Source organism: Pan troglodytes, chromosome 11 (genome assembly GCF_028858775.2).
Source record: "Pan troglodytes isolate AG18354 chromosome 11, NHGRI_mPanTro3-v2.0_pri, whole genome shotgun sequence".
Taxonomy (NCBI): Eukaryota; Metazoa; Chordata; class Mammalia; order Primates; family Hominidae; genus Pan; species Pan troglodytes.
The window spans coordinates 2,038,543-2,064,711 of NC_072409.2; the positions used below are offsets into that span (position 1 = coordinate 2,038,543).

A 26,169-nucleotide genomic window follows, 5' to 3' on the forward strand; every position below is an offset into this window, starting at 1 on the left:
ATTTCAAGCCCGATGCAGGGACTGAAATGAGGCGCTGGAGGAGCCCCCAGCCGCCTGGTTCCATCCCCTCCATCTGTTTCTTGCCAATCCCTAGCTCCCAGTTTGGCCTCACCTGGGCCTAGCCCTTTGCCACCAAAAGCCCACCTCCTGGGTAGGCAGGGCAAACCCCCTTTATAGTTCTCCAGCTGATGCCCCTAGCTCACCCCAGGCTGGAGTGGAGGCCCCCTCAACTGGCTGGGCCCAGGATGTCTCTGCAGCACCGATACTTAGAAGCTCTCAGGAGCCAGGAACTGTAGGCTCCTGCCCAGCTCCCGGCCGAGTTAGCCCTGGCACGTTCCTGAAGGAATGAATGCCCACTTAGGGGAGTGCCCCGGGGCAGCTCTCCAGGCCAGGAGACCCCAGAGGGTGTGCACAGGTGACCAGGGAAGCGAGTTTGTGTGGTGCGGGCCCCCACCCTCTGGCCTCAGTCTCCTGCACGTGCCTAGAGATCGGCCTGGCCTCGGCGGTCCTGAGCACGCAGGGCAGGCTGGGGAAAAAGCCTTTCACGTAGACTTTCTCATCCGTTGCTTAACCAAACCCCAACATGTCCGTTAACAGAGGATGAAACAAGCACAGAGAGGTCCAGCGATGGCCGAAGGTCACAGCCAGTAAGGGCCGGTCTTCCGGATCGTGACCAGGTGGCCGGGTGCCTGTCCCTGTCTGTCCCCTGCCTTGAGGTCCCGCGTCCACCCGCGCCCCTCCAGAGCGCGCGGAGGCGGCCCCCAGGGCGGCCGCGCGAGGGCAGCATCGAGCCGTTCGCCTCTCTAGTCCCGGCAGGCCACAGCGGCCGTCCCGGCGTGCCCCGCGCCTCAGGAGGCGGGACTTCCGGCGCGCGGCGCTCTTGTTCTGCAGCCGCCGGAAGCGTCGAGTCTGCAGTCGCCCGGGCGACGGCGGGGTCCGCGCGGGCAGGTAAGGTGTGCGCCTAGCAGGTGAGGCGCGGGTGGCGTCGGCAGCTTCAGGGCTCTCCCCGTGGAGGGGGCGCTGTCCCGAGGAGCGGATAGCCGAGGCCCGGGATGGGGGCGGGGCAGCGCCCAAAGTCGGGGAAACTGAGGCCCGGCGTGGCCCCGTCCGGTCGAGCCTGGGCGCGCGGGGATTCTGGCCTTGGGAGCCCCTCGGCTGGGAGCGGGCTGCGGGCTCCGAGGAGGCTCCGGCGGGGCGGCCCCGGCTGCAGGGCGCCCGCGTGCGTCTCGGGGACTGCGCCGGCGATTCCGCGGTGGCCGAGCCTCGGAGGGGGTTTCCCCAGTTCCCGCAGCGAGCAGGAGGCGGAACTGGGCCTGGGCCGGGTCTGTCTCCCAAGCCAGTGCCTAAACGCCCATCGTCTTGGCGCATCCTGGGGTTCCCTGGGCCCAGCCGAGTCTGGGTGGCGTCCCCGCAGCTGGGGCTGGAGGGACCGCCTGCTGCGCTCCGTCTTGGTGGGCAGCCCTCATGACCAGCCCTTGGGAGAGGGGTACGGGGAGAGGGACAGCCCCTGATGTCAGTGGCTCAGCACGTGTGACTTTGACCTCCTTCCTGCTGATCATTGCTCACCTGAGCGACACGGGGAGGGGGAGGCAGCAGCCTCTTGCGTGAGGCTTCCAGAGGAAAGCGTCTCCGCCGGCCCGGAGGCGCTGAACCAGCCTGCGGTCGCTGCCAGCTCTGCCTCTGGCCGGCTGTGAACTGAGTTTACAGGTTCACAAGCATTTCGGGCATAAACAAGGGGCTTTGTGAAGGAGTGAGGGGACCTGGGCTGCTGATGCGGCTAACGGTGCTCGCGGGTGGATGCTTTGGTTTTGTTCCAGTTGGGCAGGGCCCCAGTCAGCCTCCAGCAGGGAGAGCCACGCCAAGGACGGGGGAGGGCATTTCTCTTTGTTGTTGAGTGTTTTGGGCTCCCGGGTCTGTGCTAGTGATTCCTTTAGATTTTCTCTGCTAATGTTTCATTCTCCCACTCTCTCTCTAGCGTCCTTCTCCCTTCAGACTTCCTGGACCACAGTTCCTAAGAAAAAAGCTTGACAAACATTTGTTAGTGTCAGGCACTGCCACGTTCCAGGCGTTGTTCTGGATGTACAGAGAACAGCCAGCCTTCCCTTTGGGAGCTTCCTTCCCAACCATGCTGTTAGTGCCTGCCACCTGGGCAGTCTCAGTGTGTGTCTCTGTGAACGTTTCTCAAATGCCCTCTGTGGTCCGGCTCTGTGTCATGCGAGAGCAGGATGGCCAAAGTGGGTCACGGGCTGTGTCCTTGCCCTGTAGTGACTTTGCCGCTGCACCCCACACCTTCTACACTGGGTGGCCAGTTTCCATGTGGCTTGGTGTGGGAGCAGAGACGGGACAGTGGGGCCTGTCCTTGTTCATCCACTCCCTGCCTGTGCTGGTTGCAGCCTCAGAGCAGGCGGGAGATGTTCTTGGGGCTTAGGCTCCTGGCAGAGCACATAGCAGGAGTTTGTGGGGTCTGAGGTTCCTGTCCCAGGGTTCCCTGATTCTGTGCCTGGCCTCTTAATCTTTCTCTGGGGAGCCCAGTGCCCACTGCCGAGCAGGCTCCTGCCATCCCCCCTGGGCGGGTGTGTCTGAAGGAGAATGGGATCCCGGCACGGTCTTGGTTTCTAACATCTCGGGGTGTGTTTTGGAGGCAGGCGGGAGTCATGGATGTAGATGCTGAAAGAGAGAAGATAACACAGGAGATCAAGGAGCTGGAAAGGATTTTGGATCCCAGCTCCTCGGGCTCCCACGTGGAGATCTCAGAATCAAGTCTCGAGTCAGATTCTGAAGCAGGTAAGCCCCTTGTACCTAGCCTCCTGGGGTCCTGGTAAGAACAGCTGGTCTGCCTCCTGGGTTCCTCTCAGGCACAGTAGGGTGTGATGGTAGCCGGGTGTGGTTTCTCGGGCCTGTACCCAGGGACTCCTGAGGCTGAGGTGAGAGCATTGTTTGATCCCAGGAGTTCATGTCCAGCCTGGGCAACGCAGCAAGACCCTGTCTCTAAAAATAATAATAATAATAATAAACGATGGCTGGTGCTGCTTGGACCAGACCCAATTTTTTGCCAACACTGGTGTCTGTCTGTACTCCAGCCAGAGAGCTTCTGACAATTCCTCCTTTGCTAGCCCCTGAACCAGCTGGCTGTGTGTGTACACTGGGCTCTAGGCATCCCAGGGTCTGGCCCTGGCCTCCTTGGGCCTGTGCAGGGCTTCTGGAGTGGACCATCCTGGGAGGAGGGGGCAGGCCTGGACCTCACAAGATGGCAGTCTGGACAGTCCATGCCTGGATGGTCAACACAGCTCACACCCCTAGGATCTCTTCTTCTCACATGTGCCCCTCCCCACGTACTCCCCACCCCAAGTGCTCCCCTCCCCGCGTGCTCCCCTCCCCGCGTGCTCCCCTCCCCGCGTGCTCCCCTCCCCGCGTGCTCCCCTCCCCGCGTGCTCCCCTCCCCGCGTGCTCCCCACCCCGCGTGCTCCCCTCCCCGCGTGCTCCCCTCCCCGCGTGCTCCCCTCCCCGCGTGCTCCCCACCCCGCGTGCTCCCCTCCCCGCGTGCTCCCCACCCCGCGTGCTCCCCACCCCGCGTGCTCCCCACCCCGCGTGCTCCCCACCCCGCGTGCTCCCCTCCCCGCGTGCTCCCCTCCCCGCGTGCTCCCCTCCCCGCGTGCTCCCCTCCCCGCGTGCTCCCCACCCCATAGGCTCCCCACTCCATAGCCTCCCCACCCCACAGCCTCTCCTCCCAACATGCTCCCCTCCCCACATGCTCTCCTCCATGCTCCCTTTGGCTTCTGAGCCTACCCCAACCCCACCAGCTGCTGCCCTGACAGGAGACCCCCCCAGCCTTGCTTCCCACCTCTCCCAGACCCAGGGCCTGCCTCTGAGGCAACCTGCTGTCTTTCTCCTGTGGTCAGGGCCTCTACGTCCGTGCCTCCCATCTGACCGGCTAAGCTCCTGAAGGAGAGGTCCATTTTCTGCTAAACTTTCCCTGTCTCTCTGGTAAAGATAGCTTGTGCCATCCAGTGAACCCTGTGTAGCTTTGTCCTGTGTGCCTGGAGGTCCCCAGTGTGTGGTCAGAGTCTTCTCTATCTGGCTAACCCGGCCTTGGTCCAGTGCCCACCCCGCTGTCAGGGAGGGAAGGTCCGCTCACTGCCAGCCTCAGCCTGAGGCGCTGTCCTACCTCACAGCCCCAGGCCCTCTCCCCTCTGCCCAAGAAGCAGTGGTGAGCTGCGCCCCCACCCTGCCCAAGACGCTGGTCACCAACACGGTGTTGCTTGTGTTTCTGACAGATTCACCGCCTTCTGAGGACTTGGATCCTGCCGATCCCCCAATCTCGGTAACTGTTGGCCTGATCTGGCTGTGCCACTGGGTCAGGCCTGCCACCACCTTCCAAAGTAACCTGGGAGGGGGTGTGGTTTGAACCCATATTGGTTTTTCTGCATTATAAAAATGATTCACATTTGTTATAAAAAAATTAAAAAGCATTTGCCGTTGAAATTGTCCCCAGAAATAACCACTGTTAACAGCTTGGTGATCACACCCTTTGGGTTTTTTCCGAGCTCATTGCTGTATGCCTCTGTCTCCTGTGTGGCATCTGTCACTTGCGGAAAGCTGTGAGTTGTGCACCTGGGTCCTGCCCCTCACAGCTCGCCTCTCTGTGCCTCAGATTCCTGTGGGGCAGCGGGGACGTTTACAGCACAAGTCAGTTAACACGAGCAGCTATACAGAAATTAGCTGGTGCGGTGGCACGTGGCTGTGGACGCAGCTACTTGGGTGGCTGAGGCAGGAGGGTCACTTGAGCCCAGGAGGCTGAGGCTCCAGTGAGCTGTGATTGCACCACTGCTCTCCAGCCTGGGTGATGGAGTGAGACCCTGTCTCAAAAAAAAAGAAAAATACACGAGCACCCAAACAGCACCTGGCAACTGCTCTGTGAGGCCAGTGATTATTTTATTAGCTGCCTTTTGTTTACTTTGGAAAACGTTGGCGATTTGCTGCTTCCTTTTTCTGCAAAGTTAGTGGGTACTGAGTTGCCTCATGTTTGCGTGGCTGTGTGGTTCACCTTCTGTGAGTGAGCACCCTGCCGTAGCCTGTGGGCACCTCACCTCCCAATGGGCATTTTCACTGCGTCCACTTCCTGGCTCTGCAGAGACTTTCTTCCCACACAGGCTTGCTCCCCGTGCTTTGCTGGTGATGCACACGACAGGGGCTCAGGACAGAGTTCAGGGTTCACAGGACGCCTGTGGTCCTGGAAAGCTGCCTGCTGCCTTGCAGCAGCCCCAGCCCTGGCGTGTTCCAGGTTGGAGGCTCTGCCTGCCGTGGGTTAGGAAAGGCGCACACAGGCCGCCTTGAGAGTGACAGGCTCCACTCCCAAACTCAGATGCCCTCCCACTGCCCACCAGGGTCACTTCCTGCTTCCACATGGGGTGTTGCTATGCCAGAGCTGCCTCGGTGTCCCAGAGGCCCAGTGATGGGCGACTGGCTGCCGAGGACAGGGGAGCATCCATGTCTCATCTCTTCACATGCCATTTCTGGCTTGTAACCAGGAAGAAGAAAGGTGGGGCGAAGCCAGCAATGACGAGGACGATCCCAAGGATAAAACCCTCCCTGAAGACCCAGAAACCTGCCTGCAGCTGAACATGGTCTACCAGGAGGTCATCCAGGAGAAGCTGGCCGAGGCCAACCTGCTGCTGGCCCAGAACCGGGAGCAGCAGGTGGGATGGTCCTCGGCCCCCCGGTGCCCACACCTCCCCACCCCCAGAGCCCCTCACAGCTGGGCCTCCCAGGTCCAGGGCTCCCCAGCTCCCTGCCTCTCCTCTGCCCCGGGTCTCCTCCGCAGGGAGAGTCATTGCTGCTGGTCCACAGAGGGGTCCCTGCCTTGTGTCTGTCACAGGAGGAACTCATGAGGGATCTGGCTGGGTCCAAAGGCACCAAGGTGAAAGACGGCAAAAGCCTGCCCCCAAGCACATACATGGGGCACTTCATGAAGCCGTATTTCAAGGACAAGGTCACGGGCGTGGTGAGTGGCCGAGGCCCTGCTCTTGTCGGCAAGGCTCTGCACCATGGGAAGGGTTCTTGTCCCCAAGTCCTGCTGCAGGGAGTCGTGAATTCCTGTGAGTTCAAGATAACATTGGCCAACCTCCTTCAAACTGCCTCCTCCGTGGTGGGCAAGCTGCCCTCTGCTCTGCGCTGGGCTGCCAGGACTGCCCTGTGAAGCGATGAGCAAGCCCTCGTGGAGGTGCCAGTGTTGCCTGTGCGAGGCCTGACCTCATCAGGCCTCATGGAGTGGCCGGCAGGGTTGCATCCCCACAGCCTCACAAAACGGGAGAACAGGAGGCAGGGGGAGCCCGAGTCCTTTTGTGGGCTCTGGAGGGATGTGCTGGGCCTGCAGGGAGCACATGTGTGGCCTGTGCTTGTGGTGATGCCGTGCACCCTGACAGGGGCCACCTGCCAACGAGGACACACGAGAGAAGGCTGCCCAGGGGATCAAGGCTTTCGAGGAGCTCCTCGTGACCAAATGTAAGAGCCCTGGCCGGCCCTGCGGCACCCCTGAGCATGGGACACCTCCCCATGGCCCTCCTTTCCCCAGTTTCTCCCCAAGTTCTCAGACCTCTCTCTGTTGTGACCTCATGGCTCCTTCAGGCCTTGACCGCTGGGACTGGCCCCTTGACTCCTGCCTTTCCACACTGAGCAGGTCCTTTCCAGAACACCAGTCACGAGGGGCTGGCCAGGCCGCACCCCACCCTCTCGCTCAGTCTCCCCGCCCTTGTCTTGGGCCGCAAAGCCCTGCAGCCTTACGTGTGAGCTGGCGTCAGGCCTCGGGTGGAGCTCTGTCAGCTGGGTGGAGGGGCCACGTCAGTGGGCCTGGCGTGCTGCTTACTCGCTGTGGGGCCCCCCACCACTGCCTCGGGAAGTGCACACCAACCGTGGGGGCTGGGCCATGGAGAGGATCCAGACCCCTAGTGATGATGCTATGGCTTCTCCTCAGGGAAAAACTGGGAAAAGGCCTTGCTCCGAAAGTCAGTGGTGAGTGACCGCCTGCAGCGATTGCTTCAGCCCAAGTTACTGAAGTAAGTCTAAAAACAAAAGTCAAAAACGGCCTTCAGGCTGGGCATAGGGCTCATGCCTGGAATCCCAGCACTTTGGGAGGCCAAGGCAGGAGGATCTCTTGAACCCAGTTCAAGCCCAGCCTGGGCAACATGGTGAGACCCCATCTCTTCAAAAAGTAAAAAAATTAGCTGGGTGTGGTGGTGCACACCTGTGGTCCCAGCTACTCGGGAGGCTGAGGTGGGAGGATCGATTGATCCCAGGAGGTCAAAGCTGCAGTGAGCCATGATTGTACCACTGCGTTCCAGCCTGGGTGACAGAGCGAGACCCTGTCTCAAAAACAAACACAGCAGCCTTTCCTGGCCAACAGGAAAAGCCAAGGCTGGTTGGTTTGGGCTTGGCAGAGGTTCAGCTTTAGCTGTATGCCCGTTCTCTGCAGCGGGTCTTGCCAGGCCATGGAGAGATGCTCATGCCTGGACTTTATGCCCCTTCCCCATGGAGGGGGCTTCCCCATGGCCGGGCGGGCGGCTAAGCGCAGGATCAGCCCACACAGCCACGATGAGGGGTGTGGCTCGGGGCATGGGGTCGGTCCACACGGCCATGATGAAGGGTGTGGTTCAGGCAGCTTCTCTGGGCTTCCCTTTCCCCATTCCTGAAACCTGCTGTTTGCTGATGGGGTGATAATCACGTGACCAAAGCAAGGCACAGCACAGCCTTACTGTCCGCACTTGATAGAAGGCGCTGCTGTCCTGATGACTTTGGTCAAAGACAGAGCTGCTCCCAGAGCCCAGAGACCCAGTAGCACCTGGTTGGCCACTCAACAGCACGGCAGGTCCCCACCTGTCTTCTGTGGGGCCACCATGAGCTCTCAAGGCAGAGGGGGTGCCTTTAGAATACAAGCTGTCAGGGCATCTCTGGGCACTGAGAGGGCTTTGGCCATGCCAGGGGTCCCGGGTCCCGCCTGCCCCCCGTGGCCTGATGTGCATGGTCAGGGTTTGCAGTGATGACGGTGGGTCTCTCCTCAGGCTCGGGGAGAGCTGGGTTTTCCTCCCTGGACTGCTCTGGGGAGTGGTTCTTTACTGTGGCCTCACAGCCTCTGGCCTCCTCACTGGGCACCAGTCAGGATATCTGCCTACGGCTGTGTCTCTGTGCCAGGCACAGGCTGGGAGCTGGGGCACTGAGGCTCCGGAGGGCTGTGGCGAGGCTCTGAGACATGGGGGCCAGCAGGCGGTAGCCTCTGTGTCAGCAGACACTGCAGCCCTTCCCACCCGGTGGCAGCCTGGAGGTGGGTGCTACAGCTTCCCTCATGGGTGAGGAGGCCGAGGCAGGGAGGGTGAGGGAGGCTCGGAATCTCTGCTGAGCTCACACTCCTTGCCCTGTAATGTGCAGAGAACCTGTCCCGCCCCGCAGCCCTCGTGCCCCAGCCCTTCTGCCTCTGCTCTGCTTTGCAGGCTCGAGTACTTGCACCAGAAGCAGAGCAAAGTCTCCAGTGAGCTGGAGAGGCAGGCCCTGGAGAAGCAGGGCAGGGAAGCCGAGAAGGAGATCCAGGACATCAAGTGAGGGGGGCCTCCCGGGAGGGTCCAGGGGAGCCCACAAGCCAGGCGTGGCGCCAATACCCTCATCCCTTCCACCAGCCAGCTTCCAGAAGAGGCCTTGCTGGGAAACAGGCTGGACAGCCACGACTGGGAGAAGATTTCCAATATTAACGTAAGTCGGGCAGGTCTGAGCCCCAAGCGGAGCTTGGAGCGCAGCTCCCTGTAGCCCGGGTGCAGTTGGAATTGGGTGGTAAGGCCACACCCTCCCTGGCAACAGGTTCTGCTGTGACCCCCCACCCACCCGGGTCAAGCACATGTCCCGCAGTCGGGAATGGCGAGTGGCCTCACGAGGGCCTTCACGCTGGTGCACGGCCCCCTTTCTGAGATGGTCTGGAGGGCTCCCGGCCTTGCATCTGGAGCCAAGTCTACATGTTTGGCTATGCAAGGCCTAGTGAGTTGGACGAAGATTGCGCTTACTTGCAGCCGTGGAAGCCTCCAGCTGGCGGAGAGCAACAGCTCAGCCTGGAGCTGCGTCTAGGGTGCCGCTGGGGTCAGTGGCCTGCAAGGCTGAGTGTCTCTGTCGGTGCAGTTTGAAGGCAGCCGCAGTGCAGAGGAGATCCGGAAGTTCTGGCAGAACTCGGAGCACCCCAGCATCAACAAGCAGGAGTGGAGCAGGGAGGAGGAGGAGCGGCTGCAGGCGATCGCGGCTGCACACGGCCACCTGGAGTGGCAGAAGATTGCAGAGGAGCTGGGGGTAAGGGCCTGGCCTGGACCCCAGGGGCCAGGAGACCTGAGGGCGTGTGGGCCCTATAGCGGGAGGCTGCTGGACGGGTGCGGGGTCCCCAGTGCTCACTCACCGCCAGGTTTCTGTGTTGCCACCTCCAGGCTGTGGCCCTGGGGAAGGAGCCTGCCCAGCCCTCTCTGCCACTAGGCCGTTGCCGCAGCTCCTCTGGGCCTTCCCAGTCCTCCAGGTCTCCCCATGCAGCGGTGCGTGCCCAGTTTACCAGAGTTTGTCTCCTTTCTTATTTCTAGTCTTCTTCTGTCTCTATCAGCCTCGGGAGTTTATTCTGTTGATGTTTCTAAAGCGTTTTTTCCTCATGGGAGTTCTTGCCGCTTTTCTGGTTTCCTGAGTAAGGACTCAGTTCTTTACTGACTTGGGTCTCTTGTCTTGATAACGAGGCTTGTTAGGCCACCCTGAGAGTAGCTTGGCGTGAACTGTTCTTCTCATAGATTTCCAAAGTAGCTCTAGTTTCCATTTTTATTGCCTCTTTGGACCTAGGTGTATCTAGGAGTGTATGTTTCCATTTTTAAATAGTTGGATTTCTGGGAGTTCTTGTGGTGGTTCTTTATCTGAATTTGATTGGAACATGAACTAGGGGCGTGATGTATAAAATCTCCATTTTTCAAATATATTTTACTTTTTTATGGCAGAGCACCTGATTATAGCAGACCAAGCTAAACTTGCCAAAACTGTTTTTAAGAAAAAGGTATGTTCTCTGTAAGTAGGGCCTACTCTATATCAGCTATTAAATTGAGTTTGCCTTTAAAGATGCTTAATTCTGCCGGGCACGGTGGCTCACCCCTGTAATCCCAGCACTTTGGGAGGCCGAGGCCGGCGGATCACCTGAGGTCGGGAGTTCAAGACCAGCCTGGCCAACATGGAGAAACCCCGTCTCTACTAAAAATACAAAATTAGCTGGGCGTGGTGGCGGGCATCTGTAGTCCCAGCTACTCGGGAGGCTGAGGCAGGAGAATGGCGTGAACCCGGGAGGCGGAGCTTGCAGTGAGCGGAGATCGCGCCACTGCACTCCAGCCTGGGCGACAGAGCAAGACTCCGTCTCAAAAAATAAATAAATAAATAAATACAAATCAGTTTTTCTTCTATGTATATTTTACTGCTACATGGTTTGGTACACATAACTTTTTTTAATCGGGGTCTGCTTTCTTTTTTTCTTTTTTGTTTTTCATATTTTTTAAGTTCAGGGCTGTGTGTGCAGGATGTGCAGGTTGGTTCCGTAGGTGAACGTGTGCCATGGTGGTTTGTTGCATAGATCAGCCCATCACCCAGGGATTCAGCCCAGCTTGCGTTAGCTCATTAGCTCTTTTTCTTTCCTTTTTTTTTTTTTTTTTTTTTTTTTTTTTGAGACAGAGTCTCACTCTGTCGCCCAGGCTGGAGTGCAGTGGCACGATCTCCGCTCACCGCAAGCTCCGCCTCCCGGGTTCACGCCATTCTCCTGCCTCAGCCTCCCGAGTAGCTGGGACTACAGGCGCCCGCCACCACACCCGGCTAATTTTTTGTATTTTTAGTAGAGACGGGGTTTCACTGTGTTAGCCAGGATGGTCTCGATCTCCTGACCTCGTGATCTGCCGGCCTCGGCCTCCCAAAGTGCTGGGATTACAGACGTGAGCCACCGCGCCCGGCCCATCCCTGTATTTTCAGCCTTTTAACAAATTGTCATTTCCAAGTGTTTTCATGAAAGCAGCGTGCAGCTGGTTTTTGCTTTCCCACCCGCCTGACCAGCGTCTGGCTTTGTGGGAGGGTGGGTGTTCCTGGTGTCCTCCTGGGTCTGGTGTGTCGAGTCCGTTTTACTTTGTGGCCTCTTTTCCTTCCACTCTGTCTTGCTGGTTTGATGAAACTGTAAGTCCGGTTTTTCTCCTTGTGATTTTTGGGAATTCAAATGTCTTCCATCCATTAATGGCTTTTTCTCCTTGGAACACATAGTCAGACATGCTTCTCTGTTAATATCAGAAAGCGTGACGCCAGCATTTTCCCCCGCCAGATTCTTTCTCCTTCCAGGGAAGTGTTTTTAGTCACTGTCAAGAAAAGCCAGGCTAAGGCCTCAGTAGCCTCCCTCCAGCTTCACTCCAGCCACCCTCCAGCCCCCTTTGAGAGCTGCTGCTCTCAGCTACCTGAGCAGGGCCCAGCTCTGAATCCCGCCCCACCCCCTAGTCCTTTGCCTTCCCAACTCCTTCGGCAGGCTTGGGATAGGTGTGAGAAGGGTCTCTCTTTCCACTGGTTGGGAAGCGCCAGCTTGAGTGTAGGAGGATGGGTGAGGCCTCGAATGTATTATGTTCCCAGAAGCACTCTCTTGGGGGGCGTGTGGGCGAGGCTCACACACGTTGACTAGGATTGCCCTGCAGCTTGCACACCCCGGGGTGGTGGTTTTGTTTGTGGTGAACGAGTCTCAGATAGACCTGTGATGTAGCGAGCTGGGAAGGACTTGGTGGGGAAGAAAGCCTTGGAAGCAAAACTCACAGCTCAGCGGCACCACATCCAGCCCTGCGTGCCCTCTGCCACCCAGCAGCTCACTTTCAGAAAAAGCAAACCTCAGAGCATATCTAGCCCTGTGTGCCCTGTGCCACCCAGCAGCTCACTTTCAGAGAACAGGGTTCAGGTAGCACTCATCAGCTCTTGGAAAACCCCTCGAGAAGATGAGTGAGGAAAAGATTTGGGCAGATGGTCCACTGTGTGGACTGAGGGTGGGTTTGCTGAGCCAAGCCACACAGGGAAGCTGGGAGAGTCATTTTGGGGCACTCTCTTCTGAGGGCGTCTCCTGAGACATGGACACCAAACCAAGGGCTGTCCCGTACCTCCTCCACCCCATACCCCTTAGCTGAGAGATACTCTAGAGCTCGAGAAGGGAGAGAAGGTGCTAGCAGCTGCATTTAGAGAGCATGCCACATGCAGAGCAGTGCGTCTCCCAGCCCTTGCCAAGCTGGGAGTTTCTGTTGAGTGAGTTGCAGTGTGGTTTTGGAGTCATATCAGTTTACCTATTGTGAATTTTTCTTAATATTTTCTTAAGTGAAGGTTTGATTCCTCTCTCACCTGGTCCTTCCTGGTCCTATTTAGTGAGTGTGGTGTCTTCCTACCGTGGGGTGCTCTCCATCAGCCCACAGGAGTCTGGGAGGAGGAGAGCTGGGGTCTGCAGAAGGGTCACCCCAGTGGCTCATGGGCCCACCTGTGCCCTGGGGCACTCAGAGCCAGATCTGGACATCCTGCCGTGCAGTAACACTCAGTTGCTTTTGTTTGGGCCTGGGAAGACCAGCCGCAGCGCCTTCCAGTGCCTGCAGAAATTCCAGCAGCACAACAAAGCTCTGAAACGCAAGGAGTGGACAGAGGAGGAGGACCGCATGCTCACGCAGCTGGTGCAGGAGATGCGCGTCGGCAGCCACATCCCCTACCGCAGAAGTGAGGCCCCTCCACCCCAACGGCTCTCAGGCTGTCACAGGGCCCCATATCAGGACACTGGAGACTTGCAGGGAAAATTCACAGAGAAGCAACAAGACAGGCGAGGGCTTAGGCAGTCCTGGCTATTCCACAGTTCGCTTCTTGGTGACTCAAGTGACTTTTTTTTTTTTTTTTTTTTGAGATGGAGTTTCACTCTTGTTGCCCAGGATGGAGTGCAATGCCATGATCTTGGCTCACTGCAACCTCTGCCTCCCGGGTTCAAGCGATTCTCGTGCCTCAGCCTCCCAAGTAGCTGGGATTACAGGCATGCGCCACCACGCCCAGCTAATTTTGTATTTTTAGTAGAGACGGGGTTTCACCATGTTGGTCAGGCTGGTCTCAAACTCCTGACCTTAGGTGATCCGCCAGCCTCTGCCTCCCAAAGTGCTGGGATGACAGGCATGACGTCACTGCACCTGGCCAAAGTGATTCTTTTCTATGTGACCCATCTGGAGGGTGGGTGTCTCGGCCCCACGGGACCCTGTTGTCCCTAGCTGTCTACCAAACAGAGGGTGGGTGTCTCAGCCCCACAGGACCCCTGTGTCCCTAGCTGTCTACTGTATGGAGGGTGTGTGTCTCGGCCCCACAGGACCTCCCTGTTCCTCTGTCCCTAGTTGTCTACTATATGGAAGGGAGAGACTCCATGCAGCTGATCTACCGATGGACCAAGAGCTTGGATCCTGGTCTGAAGAAGGGTTACTGGGCCCCGGAGGAAGATGCTGTAAGTGTGCGGGACCCTAGGAGAACTGGGCTCTGGGAAGGTAACGCGGCTGTGTTCAGCGGCTGCTGTGCCCCAGTGGTCCTTTCTCTGACTGGGTTCAGGGTGGGGAGGCTGCAGCCGTGCCTGCAGAGGCTTCACTTGTCTGCCTGTCCCTTCCTGCAGAAGTTGCTTCAAGCTGTTGCCAAATACGGGGAGCAGGATTGGTTTAAAATCCGGGAAGAGGTGCCAGGTAGGAGCGATGCCCAGTGCCGAGATCGGTGAGTCGCACAGCGCTGGGCGAGGGAGGGGCCCGTGTGGGTCGCTGACCAGGTGCACTCTGGTGTGGGCTGTGGGCGGGCTGGGTGACGGTGGCCAGCGCTGGGCGAGGGAGGGGCCCGTGTGGGTCGCTGACCAGGTGCACTCTGGTGTGGGCTGTGGGCGCTTGCTTGCCAGGGTTGGCCCGGCGGAGCTGTGTTTTCTAAGCCTGACTTCTGTATTGCTGTTTGCCGGAGCAACGCACGGGCTCCACTTGAGATAGCTCCCTGGGCGGCTTTTCCTGACCCTAGTTGTCTCAGTTCTCTCAGAATGCTGATAGGCAGGACCTCTGGGCACACAGCTGCAGCTCCCTCCTTTTCCTGCTTATTGTCCTTTCAAAAACAGCTTCGTTGAGATGATTCACACACTATGCGATGCGTGCATTTAAAGTGTATAGTTCCGAAGCTGGGCGCAGTGGCTCACGCCTGTCATCCCAGCACTTTGGGAGGTCAAGGCAGGCGGATCACTTGAGGCCAGGTCAAAACCCCGTCTCTACAAAACCCCATCTCTACTAAAAGCACAAAAATTACCCGGGCATGGTGGGGGTGGCGCCTGTAATCCCAGCTACTTGGGAGGCTGAGGCAGGAGAATCGCTTGAGCCTGGGAGGTGGAGGTTGCAGTAAGCTGAGATCATGCCACAGCACTCCAGCCTGGGTGACAGAGCAAGACTGTCTCAAAAAAATATTAATTAATTAATTAAAATGAAGTGTAGAAGGCCGGGTTCCGTGGCTCACGCCTGTAATCCCAACACTTTGGGAGGCCGAGGCCGGCGGATCACCTGAGGTTGGGAGTTTGAGACCAGCCTGACCAACATGGAGAAACCCCGTCTCTACTAAAAATACAAAATTAGCCGGGCGTGGTGGCACATGCCTGTAATCCCAGCTACTCGGGAGGCTGAGGCAGAAGAATCTCTTGAAACTGGGAGGCGGAGGTTGCAGTGAGCCGAGATCACGCCATTGCACTCTAGCCTGGGCGACGAGTGAAACTCCGTCTCAAAAAAAAAAAAAAAGAAGTGTAGAGGTCAGTGGTTTTTAGTATTTAGTATTCATTGAGCTGTGCAGCCATCACCACAATCAATTGTAAAACATTTCATCACCCCAAAAAGCCATTCAACGACAAAAACAACCCAATCTAATCGCGGGCAAAGAACTTGAGTGGCCGTCTCTCCAAAGAAGATGCACAGATGGCCAGTGAGCACATGAAGAGATGCCCGGCGCCATGACTCATTAGGGAAGTGCAAGTCAAAACCACACACGCGTTGGGATGGCTATTAATTTAAAAAAAAAAAAGTCAGCGTGTTGGCAAGGATGTCGAGAAATTGAAACCTTTGCGCGTTGTAAAATGGTCCAGCCTCTTTGGAAAGCATGGCAGTTCGTCAGCGAGTTAAACATAGAATTATACCCCCAAGATGGATAAGCATAAAACCCAAAAGAATCAAAAGTAGGAGCTCAGATACAACAATGTCCACAGCAGCATCATTCTCAAGAGTGAAAGGCCGGAAGCAGCCCAAGCATTCATCAGCAGATGAGTGGAAAATAAAATTTTCATACAAGGGAATATTATTTGGCCTTAAAAAGGGGTTGGCAGGGCTCGGTGGCTCATGCCTGTAATCCTAGCACTTTGGGAGGCCAAGGCGGACAGATCATGAGGTCAGAAGTTCAAGACCAGCCTGGCCAATATGGTAAAACCCTGTCTCTACTAAAAATACAAAAACTAGCCACGCATGGTGGTGGGCACCTGTAATCCCAGCTACTTGGGAGGCTGAGGCAGGAGAATCACTTGAACCTGGGAGTTGGTTGCAGTGAGCTGAGATTGCGCCACTGCACTCCAGCCTGGGCGACAGTGAGCCTCCGTCTCAAAAAAAAAAAAAAAGGGAGTGGGATTCTCATATAAATACCGCATTTCTGTAAATTCTGATACAACATGGATGAACCCTGAAAACATTCTGAACATTTGCTTGCACTTTTTTACATAGATATCTGTTTATTTCTCTCAGCTATATCCTGCGAGTGAAATTGCTCGGTCAGGGTAATGCTGTGTTTAACCTTTTGAGGAACGGCCAGACTGTTTCCCAAAGAGGTTGAACCATTTTGTATTCCCACTAGCAATGTATGAGGGCTCCGGTTTTCCACACTCTCACCAGCACTTGTGATCTGTCTGTGATTCTAGCCGTCCTAGCGGGTGTGAAGTGGCGTCTTGTTGTGGTTTTGACGTGCACTTCCCTGTGGCTGATGTGGAGCCTCTTTTCATGTGGTTGGTGACTGTTCATAGAAATAGGTTTTTAGAGAAGTGTCTGTTGAAGTCCTTTGCCCATCTTTGACATTACTTGTCTAGTTATGACTGACTGGTAAGAGTTCTTCGTATGTTTGGGATATAAGTCCTTTATCGGACACGTGACTTGCAAACGTTCTCTCCCGGCCTGTACACTGTCTTTCTACTTTTTTCATGGTGTCCTTTGGGACACAAAAGCTTTAGCTTTTGATGAAGTCTACTTTATCTGTAGTTTTCTTTTGTTGCTTGCGCCTTTAGTGTCATATCCAAGAAACCATTCAAGAAGCTTGGGGCAGCAGCGGGCGGCGTCTCGGCATCTAAAACGTTCTCTGCTTTTCATGTCATGCTCAGGTATCTCAGGAGACTACATTTCAGCTTGAAAAAGGGTCGGTGGAATTTAAAAGAAGAGGAACAGTTAATTGAATTAATAGAAAAATATGGTGTTGGTAAGTTGCTGACAGTTTGTTCTTCTAGTTTCTTTTTTTGTTTTTTGTTTCTTAGAAAAGAGATCAAGATAAAGACAGAGCAAGCTCTGTCGTCCAGGCTGGGGTGTGGTGGTGCGACCATAGCCCACTGCAGCCTCAAACTTTTGGGCTCAAGCCATCCTCCCGCCCCAGCCTCCCAAGTAGCTGGGACTGCAGGTGTGTGCCACCACACCCGACGAGCTGAGTGTTCTGTAGCGAAGTCTTTGCTTATATTTGCAATGTCCCCTTAGAGTAAATCCTAGCTGTGGTATTGCCACGTTCAAGGACACACCAGATACTATGGCTCTGCCCTGTGAGAGCAGCACCCATGCTCCTCCCGCTGCCCCACACTGTGTGAAGAGCGGGAATCGTGGGAGATGGCTGGTGCGGAAGCCTGCGGAGAGCAGATATGTGAGGGCCGTGGTGTGCGCTTAGGACGATTTTTCCTTCTCAGTTACATGTTTGGCAGAACTTTCCTAAGGGGCTGAGCATCCAATGAGAATCAGATGCTGCCAAATTGTAGGCGCCCAACATGCTTGACCCCTGGTTCTTGCCCAGCGTGAGAGTGCACAGGAGGCCCCACTCTGATGGGGCCACGGCGAGTCTCCTGGGGAACAACAAGCCTGTCCTGGGGAAGAATCTTTGGATGAAGGCATTTCCATGGGGTTTGGCTTTTGCAGGTCACTGGGCAAAAATAGCTTCTGAGCTGCCCCATCGGTCTGGCTCCCAGTGTCTGAGCAAGTGGAAGATCATGATGGGGGTGAGCCACTCGCTCCGTCTTTATCTGAAACCAGACAACGGCCTGGTCAACTGCGGGGGTCCAGCAGGCAGGAGGAGGGGAGGGGGGCGTTCGGTTTCTGGTCTTGGCATTTCTTCTTCTGGGTGGCCAAGGGCAGAGGGAGACCCTGCCTCGGCAGCGGCTGCCCTTGACCCCGGAGGCGCCCCCGCTTGGGCCTCTCCCCAAAGGGCTGGCCTGCTTGCTGCCATCATGGGTGAACCGGGCTTGCCAAGGCCTCTAAATAGCTCTTTCCTCCCCTCAGAAGAAGCAGGGTCTCCGGAGGCGGCGGCGGAGGGCCCGTCACAGCGTCCGATGGAGCTCTAGCAGCAGCAGCAGCAGCGGCAGTGGCAGCAGCGGAGGGGGCAGCAGCAGCAGCAGCAGCAGCAGCGAGGAGGACGAGCCAGAGCCAGAGCAGGCACAGGCCGGGGAGGGTGACAGAGCGCTGCTGTCCCCACAGTACATGGTCCCGGACATGGATCTGTGGGTTCCTGCCAGGCAGAGCACCAGCCAGCCATGGAGAGGAGGGGCAGGGGCCTGGCTGGGAGGCCCCGCTGCCTCCCTCAGCCCTCCCAAGGGGTCCAGTGCCAGCCAGGGCGGCAGCAAGGAAGCTTCCACCACAGCCGCGGCTCCTGGAGAGGAGACGAGTCCGGTGCAGGTCCCTGCCAGGGCCCATGGCCCTGTCCCGAGGGCTGCACAGGCCTCCCACTCAGCAGACACTCGCCTGGCAGGCGCAGAGAAGCAGGCCCTGGAGGTAGGCCCCGGCCCCAGGTGTGCCACGGGAAGTGCAGTTTCGGCACTCGCTCGCCAGGGCTGACGCTCGGGGATAGTGCAGCAGCAGGGGCCCCAGGGTTTGTGCGCATCAGAACGTGCTACTTCTGGCTGAGCTCTGGAGAGCTGTGCGTGAGGGGGACTGTTGGGGAAGCCTCCATTTTTCCTCGCTTGTTGACCGTTTCAGGGGTATGGCTGAATGGGCACTTGGACCTGGAGGCATTTCTGAAACATTTCACCCCCAAGCCAGGGTTGGGGAGGGCAGAGGCAGCAGTCGGAGGAGCCCCTCCTCCCTCCTCGTGAGCCTGTGCACCTGGAGGCCCTCCCTGGGAAGGGCCTGTCCACCCGCTTGGGACCAGCCTGGCTTGTGGTGTGTCTGCTTGTCTTGGCTGGTCTTCACCGTGTCAGGCCCATCTCTGGCCGTGTCTGTGGGAGCAGTCAGAGTTGAACAGGCTGGTCTGTCCTGGGAGTCATTGGCAGGGACAGTGGACACTGAAGCTACTGGCAGAGCCAGGTGCATGGGGCTCGCTGCTGCACAGCCAGCATCTCCCTAGGCCGGGGCATCACCTGGAAGGGCTGCTGCTGTCAGCCTGAGGAACTGGCTGGGGGGCATGGGACCCTGTTAATGTCCCAGGAGCCAGGCCTAGCTGGGAGGCCCTGCCTGGGGAACCCACGCTTCCCATGGTGGACGTTCCCATGAGGCAGAGCAGAGCTGTACACAGCCACGCTTTGGAGCCTGGGTGAAGAGACAGTCGCGTGTGGGCAGCGAGGGGAGGGCCCCCGTGTGTCCCGTACACCCCGCGTGCCTCGCCTCAGGCAGCTTTCTCATCAGGGTGGGAGGCGTCTGCTGACAGTGCCTGTGGAGACCGTGCTGAGGGTGCTCAGGGCCAACACGGCTGCTCGGAGCTGCACACAGGTGAGGCCTGCTGCAGACACCCACACGCACGCCACCACGCGCCCCGCCTTGGTCTGAGTGATTCCTCTCCCCGCCGATCATGCCCTGATGGGGGTGGAGGGCAGCACTGGCCACTGGGCAGGGTCCACTCCGGGGGCCGAGCCTGGCCGTGGGCCCCAGGTGCTGCCTTCTCCTTACAGAAAGAGCAGCTGAGGCAGCCACCCCTGCCCACCTCATCCCCAGGGGTCAGCTCTGGTGACAGCGTGGCCCGATCCCATGTGCAGTGGCTACGGCACAGAGCCACCCAGAGTGGGCAGCGGCGCTGGAGACACGCTCTGCACCGGAGGCTCCTGAACCGCAGGCTGCTGCTGGCTGTGACCCCTTGGGTAGGGGACGTTGTTGTGCCCTGCACACAGGCTTCCCAGAGACCCGCCATAGTGCAGACTCACGGTATGGCCTGGGGCTCCTCTGGGAGCATCCTGGGGGCGAGGGGTGAGGATGAAGAGTATATCCAGCCTAGCAGACGGTGGCTACTGGGGGAAGTGGCCTCAGCAGGGGAGTCTTTTTGGGGTGGGCGCCACCTCTGGTCAGCTTCCCATCCCTGAAGGTTTCCAGGACACCCAGTCACAGCCAGCCCTCCCTCCCTACCCCACCACTCTTCCTGGGCCAAGCATGTGGCAGCTTGGTGGTGACAGGGCTCAGAGGGCCCACCCTTGTCCAGCCGTGGCTGTAGATGGTGACAGGGCTCACAGGGCCCACCCTTGTCCAGCCGTGGCTGTGGGGTGCTGGTTCCAAGGCCTCCCCTCCCACCCTGGCCTGGCTCCCAGAGCCGCCTCGAAAGGCACGTGGGAGCTGGGGCTGCTTTCCACCCATCCCCCTGTGCCCATGGGAGCTGGGGCTGCTTTCCACTTGTCCCCCTGTGCCCGCAGCGGATGGCCTCAGGGAGCAGCTGCAGCAGGCCCGCCTGGCCAGCACCCCTGTGTTTACCCTGTTTACCCAGGTAAGCTACTTGGGCAGAGCTTCGTTTTCCTTTGCCTTGTAAAAAGTTTTTGGTGAAGTTTTGAAATCTGCAGTAGATTCATTCCTTAAAGTCTAGCTATCTAAAGTTTTTTAGGCTTGAAAATGCACTTTTCATGCCTTACACTGTTAGCAAGTGAATGTGGAAGGGGTGCCAGCTACAGCGCACACTGCCCCCATCGGGCTAAACAGTGTCCAGGGAAGGGGGTCCCCGGGGCTCCAGTATGAGTGGAAGATGCCGGGGGAGGAGAGCAGGCGTGGGTCTCATGGGAGGCCATCCTGGATGTCCACAGCCTCATGGCCTCCCCTGCATCTGCATCAGAAGGGCAGGAAGGCTGAGGTCTCAAGGTAGCCGCCCCACCCTCAGGGCTGCCCCAGGTTCTGCCTAGGCCTCTGGAGCTTCGGAGCTGCTTCTGAAAGCAGCTATGGTTAGGTCACCTCCCATGTCCCGCAGCTGTTCCAGATCGATACTGCCGGCTGCTTGGAGGTCGTCCGAGAGAGGAAGGCCCTGCCACCCAGGCTGCCCCAGGCTGGTGCTCGGGACCCACCAGTGCATCTTCTGCAGGTAGCAGGCACTTGGGGTGAGAAGTGAGGATGGCCACTGCCCGCCCCGGCGTTGGAGTGGGTTTCCACGGAGGCTTGCTGCCCGCCCCACCCGCTCCACCGCAGCCCCTCAGGGAGGCATCTGCACTTCCCACCTGAGAGGACGCAGCCTTGAGAGGCCCTGGTGAAGTCAGGAAGGTGCAGGTCGGGGCTGACACTGGGGCCCACGTACCTGTTTTCCCCCATAGCCCCGCTGGGCGGTCATGGACATGGGCGCTGTCTGCCGGGGATGCCTGGTTCTTGCCTTTCTGCTCCAGAAACCAAACTCACAGAAGTTCAGCGAGGCCTCCTCACCCCTGAGCCCCGTCACCTGGGGGTGGGGTGACAAAGCAGTGTCACTCATTGGAGGAGCAGGAACAGCAGTGGGGTACCCCTGGGCCTCTGTGCTTCCAGCCCCCCCGCCTCTCCCTGCAGACCCCACCCTGCCCCCAACCCCCCAGAAGAGCTCTTGAGGGCACCCTTAGGAGGAGCTGCACTGGCAGGGGGAACAAGGCCAGGCCTTTGCCTGCTGCGCCACACGCTTGGCTCCTTCTGTGGCCCCGGAGTTCCTACAGAGGCGTGTGGGAGGCCAGCACCAGCCCTTGGGGCCTTGTCCCATTTCAGGGAGTGGCAGGGGATAGTCCAGATGCTAGGAGAGGTGGTCCAAGCCAGCAGAGGACACCTGAGCTGCTGACTCTCCTCTCCTTCATTTCCAGGCATCCTCAAGTGCCCAGAGCACCCCAGGTAACTCTGCTTCTCTGCCCTGGTGGGGAAGAGACCTAACCTGGCCCTGGCGGGGAAGAGGCCTAACCTGGCCCTGGCTTTCACCCGCAGCCCCCAAGCAGCACAGCCTGTGGCCCCTGGTGACAGAGCTCCCTCGAGTCCCACCACAGGGACGAGAGTCCGGCTGGGCCAGCTTGGAGCTCCCTGGGCTCCCCTTGCAGCCCTAAGGCTTCCCCAGCATGGGGCCAGAGGCAGGGGTCGTCTGGAGCGAGCGTCCGCCCATGCCCAACGCCGGCAAGCTGGGCTGCCGGCTGATCTCAGCTAGCATTAAATGGGCTGGGTTTCCCAGAGTGCCCACTGCCCTGGCTTTGGCCGGAGCATTGCCATCTGGGGTAGCCACTGTGACTTGGGAGACCCAGGATGTGCTGCTTGACCCTCTCTTGGCTCAAGACCCCAGGCTCCCCACATGGTCCCTCCTGATGAGGGGATGGCAGCGAGGGGCTGTCCCTGGGCCAGATGCCTGGGGCTTATCAAGTGTGGGTCTTTCCTCCCCACAGGCCACCTCTTCCCAAACGTGCCGGCTCAAGAAGCCTCAAAGAGTGCCAGCCACAAAGGGAGCCGAAGACTGGCGTCCAGCCGGGTGGAGCGCACCCTACCCCAGGCGTCCCCGCTGGCTCCAACCGGCCCCCGGCCCAAGCCCAAGACTGTGTCGGAGCTGCTTCAGGAGAAGCGGCTTCAGGAGGCCCGTGCCAGGGAGGCCACCCGGGGCCCGGTGGTGCTCCCGTCCCAGCTGCTGGTCTCCTCGCCTGTGATCCTCCAGCCTCCTCTACCACACACCCCACACGGCCGCCCAGCCCCGGGTCCCACTGTCTTAAATGTACCGCTCTCTGGGCCTGGGGCCCCCGCAGCAGCCAAACCTGGCACTTCTGGCTCCTGGCAGGAGGCTGGGACTTCAGCCAAGGACAAGAGACTCTCCACCATGCAAGCCCTGCCCCTCGCTCCTGCCTTCACAGAGGCCGAGGGCACAGCCCCTGCTGCTTCCCAAGCCCCTGCCCTGGGCCCCGGCCAGATCTCTGTGAGCTGCCCAGAGAGTGGTCTCGGACAGTCTCAGGCCCCCGCTGCATCCCGGAAGCAGGGCCTGCCTGAGGCGCCACCCTTTCTCCCCGCAGCCCCCAGCCCCACCCTACTGCCCGTCCAGCCCCTCAGCCTGACGCACATAGGAGGGCCACATGTGGCGACCAGTATCCCCCTGCCTGTCACCTGGGTGCTCACAGCCCAGGGGCTTCTCCCTGTTCCTGTGCCAGCTGTGGTGAGCCTGCCCAGGCCAGCAGGGACCCCTGGCCCCGCAGGGCTGCTGGCCACTCTGCTGCCTCCCCTGACCGAGGCTCAGGCAGCCCAGGGCCCCAGGGCCCCAGCGTTGAGCAGCTCTTGGCAGCCCCCAGCCAATATGAACAGGGAACCGGAGCCTTCCTGCAGGACAGACACCCCAGCCCCTCCCACGCACGTCCTCTCCCAAAGTCCTGCAGAAGTGGCTGGCAGTGTGGCCTTTGTCCCTGGAGAGGCCCAGGTGGCCAGGGAGATACCTGAGCCCAGGATGTCCTCCCACGCTGACCCTCCTGAAGCAGAACCCCCTTGGTCCGGGAGGCTGCCAGCCTTTGGTGGTGTCATCCCAGCAAGTGAGCCAAGGGGGACGCCGGGGTCCCCCTCAGGGACACAGGAGCCCAGGGGGCCTCTGGGCCTGGAGAAGCCGCCCCTGCCCCAGCCTGGGCCTGAGAAGGGGGTCCTGAACCTGGAGAAGCCGCCCCTGCCCCAGCCTGGGCCTGAGAAGGGGGCCCTGGACCTGGAGAAGCCGCCCCTGCCCCAGCCTGGGCCTGAGAAGGGGGCCCTGGACCTGGGCCTGCTGTCCCAGGAGGGCGAGGCGGCCACACAGCAGTGGCTGGGGGGCCAGCGGGGGGTGCGTGTGCCTCTTCTGGGAAGCAGACTGCCTTACCAGCCCCCGGCCCTGTGCAGCCTGCGAGCTCTGTCCGGTCTCCTGCTCCACAAGAAGGCCCTGGAGCACAAGGCCACCTCCCTGGTGGTGGGGGGCGAGGCTGAGCGGCCGGCCGGAGCACTGCAAGCCTCACTGGGGCTGGTGCGGGGGCAGCTCCAGGACAACCCGGCCTACCTCCTGTTGCGGGCGCGGTTCCTGGCAGCCTTCACCCTCCCTGCGCTCCTGGCCACCCTGGCCCCCCACGGCGTCCGCACCACCCTCTCAGTACCTTCGAGGGTGGGCTCTGAGAGTGAGGATGAAGACCTGAGCGAGCTGGAACTCGCAGACAGGGACGGGCAGCCGGGCTGCGCGACAGCCACATGCCCCATTCAGGTAGGGTGGGCGCCCAGCCCCACTTCCCCATGGCAGGTGGCGGTCCCTGGGGTGCCCTCGCCTGCCTGGAGCAGTGGGGTGGGGGCTGGTGGAAGTTGCGGGCAGGAAGGCTGGCTGCTGGGTGTCTTAGGAGGAGGAAGCTGGCTCCTGGCCTGCCCAGTTGCGTGTAGATTCTGCAGAAGTGGCCTCCCTTTGGGGCAGTGTGGAAAAGGGGAGAAAAGAGGCCTCATTCTCATGCAGGAGCCTCCGGCCATCCTGATGCTGCCCAGCCAGGTGGCCTTGTCTGAGCGAGAAGCTCTGGGACAGACGCTGACCTGGCTCTGAGCCGCACATGCCACACACACGTGTGCTCCCAGGGTGGGCCATGGGCACAGTGGAGGGTGGCGGCTGTGTTTGTCTCTGGCTTTCTGGGGTCCCAAAGGTCCCTCTCTGCTGTCACCTCTCTGAGTGTCCTTGGGGAGAGTTTTCCAAGCTCTGTAGGTGAAACCATGTTTGGAACCCTGGAAAGCATGTGGAGCTGGGGCCCCAGAGAGGCCTCCTCCCCTGGTGCCAGGGTGCCCACTTGCAGCAGCCGGGAGGCTGGCCTCCCTGAGAAACCACCAGAAGCAGGCAGCCTCAGCTGGACCTGTGGGCCTGTCGTAGGGAGTGTGGCAGAGGGCCTTCCATCTCTCCCCCGGGTTGTGTCTGGCAAGTCCCTGGGCTGAAGTGTGGGAGGAAGCAATGTCCAAGAGTGGGGGAGGACCCCGGCCAGCCAGGGGAAGAGGCCCTCTGTGCCCCATCCGTGTACAGCCGCCTGCCCTGCCCGGGTGTGATGGCTGTCCCATGGGGGAGTGGGAGGCCGACCACACGGATGGCTTAGACGGGGTCAGAGCCCCCGAGGGAGGGAGAGCACAGTCACCTGTGGCCCCAGGAGTGCCTGGAGCAGCTCCCGCCCGAGCTGAGGGTGCCCTGTTCCAAGTGGGACACTCACCCACAGGGCCCTTCCTCACTCCCTGTCCCTTCCCCGTCCATCATGGCTCGGGGGTGTCACTCTTGTCCCCACTGCCTGGATTTTCTTTCAGGGAGCCCCAGACTCTGGTAAATGCTGTGCCTCCTCCTGCCTGGATGCTTCTAATGACCCTGACGACCTGGACGTGCTCAGAACCCGGCATGCCAGGCACACCCGGAAGCGGAGGCGGCTAGTGTGAGCAGCAGGTGAGTCTTGAGTGGGGAGGCCACTGCCCTACAACCCAGGGGACAGAGTGGTGTCCGGATGGCAGGGGGCCTTGCCTCTGCTTGGCTCTTTGGCGCTCACAGCAGGTGTGCTGGGTTAGGTGGGCAGGTCCAGGGTCATGGAGGCCCTCCATGGGGAGAAGTCATTTAACCCACATCCTTCCTGCTAGCCACCCGTGCCTCGGGCCTTGGCACCACTGTGCCCTGACCGTAGGCTCATTGCCTGCCTTTGTTGGGGTCTGGGCTTCTCCCTGGCCGCTGTGCTGTGGTGGTGCCCTGTTCCCGTGCATTGCTGCGTCGTCTCCCAGCTTGTAAAATGATCACCATCCCCAACCGCAGCCACCAGGTTGGCTCTTCACTGCTGGAGCCCTGGTGCCCTGGCCTGGCCCTTGGCGCATGTGGGTCAGGTTTACCAAGCAGGCTGGGCGTGGCCGGCGCTGGGGTGGTCTTGGTTCCTGTTTGTCTGTCCCAGCCCTACTTGGGGTCTGGCTGGGGTCAAGGGCACCCCCCACCTGGTGTTCCTGTGTTCCAGGACAAGCACTTTCTCAGAAGCCCGTGGCCCTGCTGACAAGAGACAGCCCACCCCCAGCCTGCAAGAGAGGCAGCCAGAGGCCACGTATCTGCTGGCCGCTGACCGACCAGGTCCGCAGTGAACAGAGGCGGGCCTGCCGACTGTGTGGCATGGAGCATGGCTGTTCCCCAAGTGCACACCTGAACACTTGGGGGAATAAAGTTCTGTTTTTTAATTGTGGAGCTGGACACAGGCTGTTGTGGTTTTGTTGTCCTGAGGTACCGGGCAGTGTACAGGGACCCCCCACCTGGCTGGGGTGAGGCTGCTGCCTGGTGGCTGAGGCACCCTAGTGCAGGCAGTTCGGGGACAAACGGTGCTGGGGGCCCAGAGCTGGGGTCCTGGAGGCCTCCCGTACCCCGGCTGCCCTCGTGTCAGAGAAGCAGGCTTTCTTTCGCCCATTTCCTGGAAAGCATCTGTGGCTTTGTCCTTCAGGCTAGCCGGCACCCTCCCCAGATGGCTGCCAGCCCTCGCGCTGCCCTGGCTGACCCAGGGGGTTCCCTGGAACAGATGACCTGCCTACCCCGACACGGCAGCAGCCCCCCGCCAACTTCCACTGTTCCTTTTGCATGGGCCTTTATTGGCATAAGACTAGCCCCCATTTTCTCTGTCTGTCCCCTCGCTCCCTTTCTTTTGTCTCTGTGGCAGCAGCGCCCCCAGGCCCTTGGCTATCTGGGCTTCGATCCTTCACTGGAGCCACTGTGGGGCCTCAGCCCTGGGCA

General features: G+C 59.5%; 1 protein-coding gene across 4 annotated transcripts; it reads left to right on the plus strand.

Annotated features, from left to right (window-relative positions):
• Positions 1-841: 841 nt before the first annotated feature.
• On the plus strand, positions 842-25,638 carry SNAPC4 (small nuclear RNA activating complex polypeptide 4). Of its 4 annotated transcripts, none has more exons than XM_016962097.4 (24): positions 842-948; positions 2,646-2,784; positions 4,275-4,321; positions 5,529-5,696; positions 5,876-6,001; positions 6,423-6,501; positions 6,971-7,052; positions 8,481-8,585; positions 8,664-8,736; positions 9,154-9,318; positions 12,606-12,753; positions 13,407-13,513; positions 13,676-13,770; positions 16,430-16,524; positions 17,223-17,302; positions 17,583-18,071; positions 18,921-19,004; positions 19,184-19,433; positions 19,913-19,983; positions 20,455-20,565; positions 21,299-21,326; positions 21,863-23,667; positions 24,729-24,861; positions 25,412-25,638. In XM_016962097.4, the coding sequence occupies exons 2-23, from the start codon at positions 2,655-2,657 to the stop codon at positions 24,852-24,854; spliced, it is 4,464 nt and encodes a 1,487-aa protein (XP_016817586.3). In that variant the 5' UTR covers positions 842-948; positions 2,646-2,654; the 3' UTR covers positions 24,855-24,861; positions 25,412-25,638. The 4 variants fall into 4 exon arrangements, with proteins under 4 accessions (XP_016817586.3, XP_016817587.3, XP_016817589.3 ...); XM_016962098.4 differs by having other exon boundaries at positions 851-948; positions 2,642-2,784; XM_016962100.4 differs by having other exon boundaries at positions 864-948; positions 19,268-19,433.
• Positions 25,639-26,169: the final 531 nt, after the last annotated feature.